Below are 12422 nucleotides of genomic sequence, written 5' to 3' on the forward strand. Positions count from 1 at the left end.
AACACTGGGAGCCACAAATACTTTTTGACATCTAAAATGAAGATAACAGTCTATATATTGTTTTTTTACCTTTATGCTTTGTGTGAACAACTAAGGTGTGTTGCTTATGAAATCCATGAACTGCTATAGAGAAAATTACATTTTCTCTATATTTCTCTATCATGACATAATTAAAATTGTAATTTTATTTAAATAAAATAAAAATTTTATTTAAATTTTTTTTTTTTTTATTTATGTAATTAACACATTTTGAACTCTTAAAGAAATATAACAAAAGGAAAGACACCCAGCTGAACTAAAATGATCCATGTAGCAAACAAAAACTGTTGTGAGTCGCCACCCTTATATCGCCTTTGGGCTTTTGGAGCCTTGACCTGACTTTTAAGAAAATAATTGGAAAAACAGCACTATGCTGCTAAAAATTGAAAAACAGATATTTGTAAAATTGTACCTAAATATGTATTTTACCTGGTTAATGTGTGTGGCGGGGCATGGTCTGCAGCGCCGCTGCAGGGGAGGCGGACGCACCTGAGCGGCACCCGCAATCACGCCTCATCGCCTTAACGTCTGTGCTATCTGTGCTGTTGTGTTGTTGTTGGTGTATGTCGGGCTGTGAGCTGAAAAGCTACAGCCGGCTGTACAGCAACTTTGTGTGAAAAGTAGTCAATAAAGAGATGCTGAAAAGCATTTTCATGGAAACATCGTCGAGTCTGCCGTGGTATGTTTACAATGGGACTTCTGCTCCTCAAGCTCTGCGCACAGCGTCTGCAACTCGGGGCTGTACGAAGTCCCTTTCATCTTTACACAGGACTGTAAGCTGTCATCTGTGAGGCGCGAGCGGTGTTTGTTTTTAACATAGTTCACGGTGGAGAACAGCTGCTGACATAATGTGGATCCGAAGATCCATAATTGGCCTACCTGGGGTCGAAAGTCTCGATAAATGCACGGCGTTTCGGCGGGTACACCGGCTTGTGCGAGTGTGACGCTTATTTTGAGCGATCAAAAAATAATAGAATATAATTTTATGTTTGTATTTCAATATCACAATAATCTTCCAATTTAGAACTACAAGTTAAAAAAGAACTAACATAAATAAATTACACTTCAGCTAATTACTTAAAAAAAAAATATTTTCCCAAGCCACACGGAGCCGCACTAAAAGGACTAAAGAGCCGCAGGTTGCCGACCCCTGGTCTATCTGGTGTCCCAACTACAAACACATGGTTAAACCTGAAGTTACCTCACTAAACCTCAAAGCCTGCATCACAGTGAAGGCTTCTCATATCACAGCACATGCAACATGGACTTTACTTTCTTTACTTTTGGGAGTGTAAATGTTCATTTTCAAAATGTAAATCCTCTGGCCATAGTGTTATCACGCTTGTTTAATATACTCTGACAATTAAGAATACCAAAAGACATGAAAAATATTTTCTTAAAATTTTATTCTTGTTGTTTTAAAAAATATCTCTAAATTCCCAGTGGAGACAATTTAGAGAATTTTTATGTTTTACAAGAAATTTAATTCAGTCCAAATGAGTTCCAATTGAGGGCCAATTCACAATAACACAGTGCTTAACAAAGTTAGTCGAACATCACCTAATGTAAGAATTACAGGTTTAAGAAATTTGGGGTGTTCTTATATCTATGACAGGTGATGTAATAAATTTGTTAAGCACTGTATATGTAGAGTAAAAACCCTACAATATAAGAGAAGAAAAACCCCAACAATCAGATGATCCCCTTTGAGCAAGCACTTGGCAACAGTGGAGAGGAAAAACTCCCTTTTAACAGGAAGAAACCTCTGGCAGAGCCAGGCTCAGGGAGGGGCAAGCCCTCTGCCACGGCTGGTTGGGGGTGAGGTGAATCAGACTGCAAACATCTTAATCAGACATGTCTTACCTGGTGGGATGGACGTTCGCTGGAGAAAAAAACATGGGTTAAATTGACAATTTTTTTCAAATACAATTATTTAAATATGTGTTGCAGTCTGATTCACTTTCACATTTTTCCTCTCTTTTCTTTTATAGGTGGAGTTCATGGGAAGCTAGTTATGCCAGCTTTCCATGAACTCGGAACTTGTACAAACAGGAATACTCACGATTGCCCCAGTTGTTCAACACATGCAGCGTAATGGAGCGGATGACGTCTACTTTGTCGTCCTGAGAGACAAAACAAAAGCAAGATGGGTTAGTTGCATAATAGTTTTCTTGACTCTTGAAAGGATGGTAAATTTAGGAATACTGTGATTATCATGAGGGTGGATATACAGATAGCAAGGGGAGCTAACCTCTAAATACTCTGGATAGAAAAGTCTATGTGCATGTGTCTAATGGCACAGTGTACTCACGGGTATCCTGAATGTTTGGAGTGGATCTCCATTTTGATCATAGACGAATGTTCCCAGGTGGACACCACTGTCGTCTAATGCTCTCTTTCCCTGAAAAGACAGAAATAAATACAGATAAAGTTGTTCTCTATATACACATATGTAAAATGCAACAGTTGAACAGTGGTGCAGTGGAAATCTGTGACTTACAAACACTGAAAACATCCTGGGAGCACTGGAGACCTTTCCAGATGGTGACACCATCTTAGAAATGTGACCCAGTGTCACATGACTGATGGCGATGCTGTGTGGCAGCTTAATTGTTAAATGTCCCTGGGAGCCCGCAAAACTCCAACACACTCCTGGGACCATGGGTGCTCGACCCTACAGAGAAAAAGAAACAAAAACAGAGTTCAGTTTGGACCACTAGTGTTTGACTATTAAATCATGCAGATGTGTGAGATAGTATCTTGTTTTTTTGTGAAAGCAGATTATACCTGAATAACGACTCTTGGGCTTACACAGGGTTGTTTTGCGGGTATCAATGTAAGCCCCCACAGCTTCAATCCAGTCTGTTCTGAAAGGTAGGATGCTGAAGACTGTTCTTTAACAATCTTTGCTCCTGTAGACAAAAACACAGAGTGAGAAAGGAATCGCAAAACAACAACAAAGAAATTCTTACGTGAATTCTGATCCGATTTCATGTCTTACCCAGTTCCTCCAGAGCAAAGTTGGGCATCCTGTCCCCAACTGGAAGAAGGAAGTCAATTCTTTTTCCTAAGTCCATTAACTCCCTTTGCAGCTCTTGTACCTTCCTTTCCACCTGTTTATGTCCATTGATTAAGTACTGCAATTGAGAAGAACCATTCATGTTATAATATATATATAATAATAAACTGTTATTATCTGATTAATCTTCAGGGAATATATTATCAGCCTCATATGTTTTTCATACCTCACTCATGAACGGGGTGGAAAAGTCCATTTTCTGCCCTCCAATACTGAAAATCAATCCTGGTGGATGAAGAGAAACACAGAATAAGACGAGAAGCTTAATCCAGAAGAAAAGCACATAGTACTAGAAAGACTGTAATTGTTTGTGGAAGGAGATCATTTACCAAAACACAAGGCCAGCATGAGGACCAAAAGTCCCAATGCCTTGATGGCTCTAAAATGACCTCTGCTGCTGCCACTGCTGCAGTCAACAAAATCATTGTTATTGTAGTCCACAGTGTCACAGTCCACAGTGTTGTATTCAACTGTGTCTCTGTCAATATTGTCAGGGACTGGATGGGGACGGGGCCATCGCCTTTTGAAAATTCTGCACAGAAAAAACAAAATCATGTAAGAAAAAATGTACATGGAAGAACAAATGGATTATGATTACAAAACATGCATCTATGTCAGTGGATGACAACAAAGAACATGTAGACCAGTACTAACCTGTATAAAGTCTCCTTGTAGGAGATTAACGGCTCTCCTTGGCTGCCGTAATAGCCGTTAGACTGAAGTCTTTGGCTTCTTCTCAACATTGCTGTAAAATGAAAGGGAAACATGGGGTTAAGTGAGTCTCTAACACAAAGCTTATCAGACTTCATAACTATGATTTGAGCATGTTTCCATCAGAAGCAACTCTGTTCTCTTATATATAAACTTCACGGTGCCAGCTTGTTTTGTTTTTAATGAACAGAATAATATTTGAATCACACTCATTTATGAAATCCGCTCTTAATAAAGAACTTTATTTTCCCAGTGTCTTCAAAAACATAGCATCATATTGTTATGATTTATATCATAGCAACAGATCACAACATTTTCTTGCTTTTCTTGCAAAAAATCTCTTTCAAATGTCAGTTTGTTTGTTCACAATGTAGTTTTTACAATTCAGAAAAAGAGGAAATCACCACAGCGGTAAAGACTCAAAGCAACTAAATGAATTTGGCCCAAAATCCTGTCAAAAGGTTTTTAAGAATTAAAAACTCTTTGTTTTTATAGTTAATATACAAAAGGAAATTAATATTTATCAGACAAGCTGCGTCTAACAGGTAAGCAGTAAAATCACCTTTACAGTAGAATGCACTAAAAAGTGCTTTTCTGACATAATCAACTGGATATCATTTTTAAAATGTTCAGATTTGAAACACATATATTAAATGTAAGATGTGAAGATAAAACATGTCGATTTTTAGTCTAAAGATTGCACTTACCTTCACTTAAAACGAAAGTTGAAGAAACTGAATCACTAAATGTGCTTTTCCGTAAATATGGACGTTTAGCGCTTCTCACTGAACTCATCTGAACCAGAAAATTTAGGTGCAGAAGAAAAATTTCAAACCGCAGCTTTTTCAGTTACGTTACAAACAGATACATGCACAAATCGAATATGACGCACGCGCGTTCCATAAGAGCAGCACTTCGTGTGCGCACGCGCAAAGGTGTGAGTAGTTCTGGGTTTTTTTTTAAATGAAATTTATTTGCTCTCAATTAAATAACTTTTCCTTCTCAGTCCCTTTATAAACACCGCATCATATTGTCCAAATTCATAAAGCACAACACATGCGCTCACGAGCACATGTGCAAAGGTGTGTTGCAGTGAATGAAGAAAACTTTTCCATGTTCACTGTCACTAATTTGTTTGATTTTGCTGTGAGAAAATTGTGACGTATATGAGAATGAGGGAAGACCACGGTCATTTAAATACGGTATTAAAGTGTAATGAAACTGTTTCTCAGAGGGAAAGTGTGATTTTAGGACACTCGAGCCAAACATTAGCGGGCATCATTCTAGCTTATAATCAACAGCGGATCCAATGCGGATCCGGGTCGGATGACCTGGGAAGCGACCGATCCAAATCGATCCAAAGGTTGGCGGTTGTGTCTTTGGGCAAGACATTTCACCTACCACGTACTGGTGATGGCCAGAGGGGCCGATGGTGCGATATGGCAGCCTCGCCTCTGTCAGTCTGCCCCAGGGCAGCTGTGGCTACAACTGTAGCTTGCCTCCACCAGTGTGTGAATGTGAGAGTGAATGAATAGTGGAATTGTAAAGTGCTTTGAGGGTCTTGAATAGCGCTATATAAATGCAATCTATTATTATTATTTAAACCAACTGTGATTTTTTTTTTTTAATAAACCCAGATTGTTTAAAAAAAACCCAATTAGAATCAAATTTATTTATCAGCAGCATCAATAGTAACAAAAATACAATTTCGTTTTCGCTGTCAAAGTGAGAAGGGTCTGGCTGCAGCCACTGGGGATTCGTGCAATTCTGGCTTGGTGGCAGAATTCAAATGTGATATGTGCATCTAAAACAGAGAGAAAAACAGATAAAGACCACATACACATTTAAGTTCAGGTTTTAGCAGAAATAACACGTTACAGTTAGCATGTAAGAGATTTGGGGAGAAAATTCTTTACAAAAACATAATTTACAAGACACTTTTATTTGTGACATACGTATATATTGACATATAAAAGACAATTTAACAAAGGCTAACTAAAATCTGGGCAATAAAAAAGCAGAACAGAATGGAATAGAGAATATTAGTATTTATAAATGTATAAATCTCTTTGTGACAAACTTTACAATGTTGATGCAGGTGGAATGAGAGACATGAATAAAGCGCAATATGCAGTAAATGGAACAATGTGCATTGATGTCAGATAGTGAAAAGCAGTGAAGTGAATTTGTTCAATAACAAGCAAAAATCAAATACGTCTGAAACTGACCATTAAATGCTAACCAGAGGTGTCAAAAGTACACACATTCCTTACTAAAGTTTAGATACCTCGGGGGTCTGACTGTTGTTGTAACGCTAACAAAGTGCCAACGTAATCAGTGTAAGCAAAGTAGATGATTCCTAGAATTATATAATTATTAACGGCAAATTTATACATGGAAGACTCTGTACCAACCTTTACGATCGATTTGCAAGGTTAATGATCCACGCAGGAACAAGACAAAAAAAAAAAAAAAGATCCATGCAGGAACGTATTTCCGCCTACTGTGGAGGTCACGTGTTTCCGGTTAGTGTGGAGGTCACGTGTTTCCGGTTAGTGTGGAGGTCACGTGTTTCCGGTAAATGTGGAGGCCGCAATATGGCGCTCCCTGTCACTACCCGATCCGTACCGGAAACCCGATCGGTACCCCGCATGCGCAAATCTTACGTCACTTCCTCTCTTTGCCAACATTGCGACATTCAATATATTTGAATGACACAGTTAGCGCCCAGTTAGCTCCTAGCATTTCTGAACAGCTCTGCCTCCTTTTCGACTACCGGGACATTTAAACAATGGATAATCCGTATCCGCAACAAATTTTTTCTTTTCTCCTCAACAGAGAGCGTTCCCCGATTGAACAACAGCGCCGTAAAATAAGAAGAATGGTGCCTAATGACAGAGTTAATAATACAGACTTTATAATATGTCACATGAAGATTCAGCAGCCAGATGAAGTGTTTACTGGCAATTGACAGTGATAGCGGACATCATCATCACTATTCCAACAATCCTCTCCACGGGTGCCGTTTCCATCTCTGGGGGTGAGGATACCTGGACCCGAGGTATAGAGTATGTTTGGGGAGTGTGATTGTGTGTACATGTCCATTTACGTTTATTCCTACGTTGGGTGAGTGCTGAGTGTTTGTATATGTGTGCATGAGGGTGCACTGAAAAAAGTCTAACATGCAGTCATTCATTCAATCTAATAAGTGCCATTCAAAACAGAATAAAATCATTGATTTGATTGTGAAACTCTTTCTTTTTGCATTTTAAAATACCACTTTTGATTTGGATGAAACTGAATATCTGTACAAAGGACACAACGCAAAGTTTTTGATTTCTCTCAAAACATATATTTCTTTTCATGTTGAACAGATAATATCTTTAATTTGAGTCAAAGTGATTTGCACTTGAACACGCCCACCAGAAATAGACCGGGACCCATTTTTATTCTGCATGGCTGCTGGAAACATCGTGTCACATCTTTGATTAATTTCATCTGAAAATAAACGTAAGTAAAGCCAAGTGTGTTACAAAAGCTTTTATAATTTGTATTGCCAAAATTGCAGAAAATAACCCCATTTAAGCTGCGTCGACAGCCACCCCCAATTTTTGCATGATTGTAGCTGCTAGCTACAAGCTAGCTAGCTATCCGGCGCGACGTTAGAACTGGTTACCAGCAACCGACCATCACAGTCGGGAATGCAAGTTAGGCAAAAAGTCATTTTTTACCAGTATACTAACTAGCTAGCGTTACCACGATGCATCGGTGGTGGATACAGCTAGCTAGCATAAGTTCATAGTTCATAACATTCATAGTATAACTCCGTGCTCCGCTTCGTTTGAATTTTTCTGGTGAGCTCGCGGTTTCTAGACACAAGCTTGTGTTTGTGCGCGCACGTTTGTCTCTGTCTCTCTTCATATAAATATCTGTGTGTTATGTGTGTGTACACCGAGCGCAAAAGATAATTATTAATGTGCATGATTTAGAGACAGAAATAACAAGCCAGCATATAAGATCAATGACATAAGACTAATTCCTTCAATTGACTTTCAGGCGCGGCTCGGAAAAATGTGCATTTTCTGAAGAAATTTTAATTTTAACAGCAAAAAATTGACCCAATGCCAAACTTAGTCGCTAATGGCTGGTCTGTAGACTGTTTGGTAAACCTAAATCAAATTATAGTACTAGCTTTTTATAAGGATGTGTATGTCATGTTACGTATTTCTTGGTTTTTCTATGGTATGTGTTTTATAGAGAAGTAACATTATTCTTTTTTTTCTGTATGCTTTCAGAACCACAGATCGCTCCATCCATTCCATGGCTGAAGCATACATTTTCATTTAATCTGAACAGGTATCATTTTGCATTTACACTGCACATCCTTTTTAAACATTTCATAATAATCTAGACCCTCCCTCATTCTCCTCTCATTCACCTTGCTGATGTGTTGGCACTATTGTGTGCAATAATTGCTCTCTCGGCTTCTCCCAGGTGTGTGCTCAGTGCTGGTTGTGTAGGGAGATGTGCCCCATTTCCCCTTTTCTAGTCTTCGTAATTGAAAAGCACTCTGAAAATCACTTTTGTAGTAGTAAGTAATATTGCTATTGCATTAGTTACATTCGTTGTGTGAGTTAGTAAGAGATCCTTGTCCACTAATTTCCTCTGTCCAGTTCTAAATGCAGAAACATTTTCTATGGAGGGCAAAGGGAACATTTCATTTTGGTTGTGTCCTGTTATTTTGGAGTGTAACTACTTAAAGAGTAACTGAAGCCTAACAACTTGTTTTGCTTAGAAACTGTTATAATGGGTTTTTACAATGCAATCTTTCAGTTTTGGGCAGTTTTTGACATTTCTGTGTAAACTTGTTAAATTCTACCCTTTTTGGTCTAACTCTTACACATGGTTTACATTGGCCACAGGAACACTTCGAAGTGGTGCGCTTAGGAAAATCATACACTGTCAGCTGCTCCGCTGTTCACACCAGATGCATATTTCTCCACAACGGTCCAAAAGCGCTTCTGTTCATCTGTTTATTCAGAGCTAACCCCCCCCCCCCCCCCACACACACATTTACTATTATTACTCAAAGCCAGTTACTGGCTTTGAGTAATAAATAATAAAATACCTGTTTGAGACCAACCACTTGTCATTCATTTGGAAGCTACATTCATTTATATTTTTCCAAAATGATTTGGCGACCCCAAGAATTATCTTGCGACCCCAATTGGGGTTGGGACCCCAAGGTTGCGAATGTGTTTTAGAGACGATGCTGGTGACTGGCATGTACCGCTGACGTAGGCATGAACTGCTTTCAGCCAATCACAAAATTCAAATGCAATAGCCACCTTTCAACCCTAAGAGGGCAGCACTAAGACATTTTTAGACCAAAAAGTGTAGAATTTAACAAGTTTACATGAAATTGTAAAAGAAATGCCCAGTAACTGAAAGGTTGCATAGGTAAAGACTCACTAATACAGTTTATAAGCAGAAAAAAGCTGTTTTGAGGGTGAATTGCTGTTTAAGTAGTGCGACGTGTCAATCACAGCTCAGCCTGCCACCCACATGAATGCTGATCCATCAGGCACCGCCCCCTTCTGAGGCATTTCTTCAAACAGAGTTTGACTAGGGATGTAATCTTGGGGGGGAATTGCTCTCAACACAAAAAGGAAAAGCCCTCCATTATTTTCTCATTCTCATACTGATGGAAGGGGGTGGTCAAATAAATTGTCATTGCAGCAGATGGACAAATTCATTTTTGGAATTCTATATATCGAACCAATACAAACATTACCTGTTTGGGAATTTAATATATTCCCTTTGTTTCCTCAGTTATCAGATGTGGAAATGCAAGGACTGCAGCCTGTCATTTTCAGGAAAATCTGAGCTACTACAACATTATCGACTTGATCATCGGTTTCATGGCAGGCACCGTCCTTACCCATGCATCCATGAAAATTGCCCCTGTTCATCCAGGACATGGAACGGTCTACAAAAACATCTAGCTAGGAACCATCTTTCTCAGGAGTCCACACAAAAAGCCTCTTCATTCAAGTGCTACATTTGTGACCACAATCAGCTTTCCACAGAGTATGATTTTTTTCAACATATCAATCAACATTTAAAAAAAAAAGAACTTGTCTCTTGTATGTTTAATGGTTGCTCATACAAAAGCAATATATATGGCAGTTTCAAGACCCATAAATGGAGAAAACATAATTCATGCACTGTTAAAGACTTAAAAAGTGGAATATTTGTCACATCATCTATCAGCTGCTATCCTACAGACTCGTTGAACTCTGAATTGGATGAGCCAACCATCACAGACTCAAGAGATTTTGAGTTGAACTGAAATTAGCTTTAAGATTCGCAAACTTAATTGTGAACTTAACACTGCACAGTAGTGTGTTTGCATGCATGTGTGCATGTGTATGTACACACGCATGTGCATGTGTGCTTGGTTATTTTGCTTGGTTGGCCTGCAGTGGTATTCTACATTCAAAAATTATAAGAACACCCATTTGAAAGGGAGATTTAAGTTGATTTCATTGATACATGTGTAGATTTTTTTTACATTGTACAGGCACAGTGCACATATAAACATTTTTGAGTACTTGCAAATTGGTTTAAAAAGAGTTTTTATAATGGTTTTATGCCAGTTTTAGACAGGTTGCAGGTTTTATACTGGTTTTCAAAAGATTGCAGGTTTTATAAAACAAACATTTCTCTAATCATTTCTGCCGTAGCACTAAATCTGTATATTACTAATCCTCTCTATTGATTATAGTTAAAATGGTTTGGAACAATAAATAATTTTGAAATAATTGGTTGGCCATCTGTCTTTTTTTTTATAGGAAATGCAGAGCATTTTTGAACTGAAATAAAATGAAATGTAAAAAATATAGTTTGAATATATGTAAATCAATTACCTGGCTTCAACACAAACATATTAGTTCATGTTAATTTGGTTCGATGTGAATATATTAGGTTGGTTAAATTTCAATATATTAGCTTGGTTCAATAATTAAAATATGGTTCTATGTAAAAAAATCAATTTGGATCAATGCAAAATTTAAAGTTTCAGTCAAGTCTAGTAATATTGTTTATATCAACATAAAAGTATCAGGTCATATCAAGTGACTCAATTTGGATTCTATGAAGTCAAATATTTTGGATGTGACAATTGGACATCATTTTTTTTAATTTGAGTAGGGTTATTCTTTTTACAGTGTGGGAATGCATGTCTGTGTCTGTGTGTGCCTGTTTGTCTGTGTCTATATGTCAGGTCGGGTCTCCCCTCACCACACTCCCTGCCGGTGACTGATGCCCTCAGGGGTCGGTGCATTGTTGGTTCTTGGTGTCCAGGGCTGGGCGCTCAGGTCATGTGCCAGCTCACTCCCGGTGGCTACTTGGCGGGGCCTGGCGCCTGCTGCTCGGTCAGGCCTCTTCCGGGGCGCGGGGGGCCCTCGGGCCTCCGGCCTCTGTGCCTGCGGCTCGGTTCACTCTGGCACAGCTGGCTGCCGGCGGAGCCGGCGGGCACGCCGGTGCAGCCCCCTCTAGCTTCTGCCCGGTGGCTACTGGGTGACCCCTCATCTGGGGATCCTCAGCCCTTCCCATGAAGGTGGCACGGATGCCCCTCCGGTGGTCCTCCTTGGGCTCTTGCACTCTGGGGCCTCTGGATGTCTGGGGCCTGGATCTCCTCCATGCCTGCTTCATGCCCTGGGGGACGGGGCTATGGCTCTCTACATCCTCTAGCAGACCATTACATGGGGAAACCATTTGAATACAAGCGCGCCGATCCACACAGGTGTGCACATGGGTGTTCACTGTTCGTAGACTTAAATCACACCTTTCTTGGCTGCTACTTCAAAGCACATTGTGCGCTGTCTGTCCTGCGTGCTGCACAACAACATTCAATATTTAGTATTTACTGCTGTTTACACTTAGCTAGATTAATGCGATGGTGTTGTGTATAGTATGTTGCATTGTTTTGTTTTTTTTGCTTGTTTTCTATTCTTTTTCTCTCAACAGGTGATCCCGGAGATATTTTTTCTTCCCCCCTTTCTCACTGTCCCTCTCCCCTTCTGTTTTTCTTTTCCTTCCTCTTTCTTTCTCCCTTTCCTATCCCTCACTCATGTCTGTCCCGTCTGTAACAACTGAAAATAAAATAAATAATAAAAACAAAGGTCGATCAAATGGACCAATACGGCAATGCCATGATGATCCATTTGGCAAAATAAATCCATTGGGTATCCTTGTTGGTCTTCAGACAACAATTCTGACGGCTAAAGAACCAAATGGGACAGGCGAAAAAAACAAAAAAAACAAAAAACCAATCCTCTCCACACAGACAAGCTTAAACACACTCGATTATCACTAAATCAAATTTAACACAAGTTTGTAATGATGCTAATTCAGTTTACAATAGGGTTCATTCGCTCAGTCAGCAGGTGGCGGTATCCTCGTACACTGGGGAGTACACTGCCATTAAACGAATAGAAGAAGAAGAAAACCCCTGCACATGCGCGGTAGACCCGATTTGTACGGTCCAACTTTGCACATGCGCAGTAAGAATCGGGAGTTCCGATCTGTC

General features: G+C 39.4%; 1 protein-coding gene across 3 annotated transcripts; it reads right to left on the bottom strand.

Moving 5' to 3' along the window:
* Positions 1–239: 239 nt before the first annotated feature.
* Positions 240–4742, bottom strand: LOC146522011 (sperm-associated antigen 4 protein-like). 3 transcript variants are annotated; one of them, XM_085149846.1, is made up of 9 exons: positions 4537–4737; positions 3773–3863; positions 3448–3650; positions 3285–3343; positions 3041–3176; positions 2827–2951; positions 2540–2713; positions 2351–2440; positions 240–2162 (listed from the first exon to the last, which is right to left on the bottom strand). In XM_085149846.1, exons 1-9 carry the CDS (start codon positions 4622–4624, stop codon positions 2052–2054), a joined length of 1077 nt encoding a protein of 358 aa, XP_085005972.1. In that variant the 5' UTR covers positions 4625–4737; the 3' UTR covers positions 240–2051. The 3 variants fall into 3 exon arrangements, with proteins under 3 accessions (XP_085005972.1, XP_085005953.1, XP_085005961.1); XM_085149827.1 differs by having other exon boundaries at positions 2351–2713; positions 4537–4742; XM_085149835.1 differs by having other exon boundaries at positions 2351–2713; positions 3041–3152; positions 4537–4740.
* Between the last annotated feature and the right edge of the window lie 7680 nt (positions 4743–12422).

The sequence above is a fragment of the Neolamprologus multifasciatus genome, chromosome 3, assembly GCF_963576455.1.
Source record: "Neolamprologus multifasciatus chromosome 3, fNeoMul1.2, whole genome shotgun sequence".
Lineage (NCBI taxonomy): Eukaryota > Metazoa > Chordata > Actinopteri > Cichliformes > Cichlidae > Neolamprologus > Neolamprologus multifasciatus.

What these genes read in the sequence shown, in the direction of transcription:
- LOC146522011 (XM_085149827.1), bottom strand. Translation starts at nt 4,624, where the DNA reads ATGAGTTCAGTGAGAAGCGCTAAACGTCCATATTTACGGAAAAGCACA. An exon ending in AACTTTCGTTTTAAGTGAAG is followed by an intron (nt 3,864 to 4,536) that starts GTAAGTGCAATC and finishes TTCATTTTACAG; the next exon opens with CAATGTTGAGAAGAAGCCAA. An exon ending in CATGCTGGCCTTGTGTTTTG is followed by an intron (nt 3,344 to 3,447) that starts GTAAATGATCTC and finishes TTCATCCACCAG; the next exon opens with GATTGATTTTCAGTATTGGA.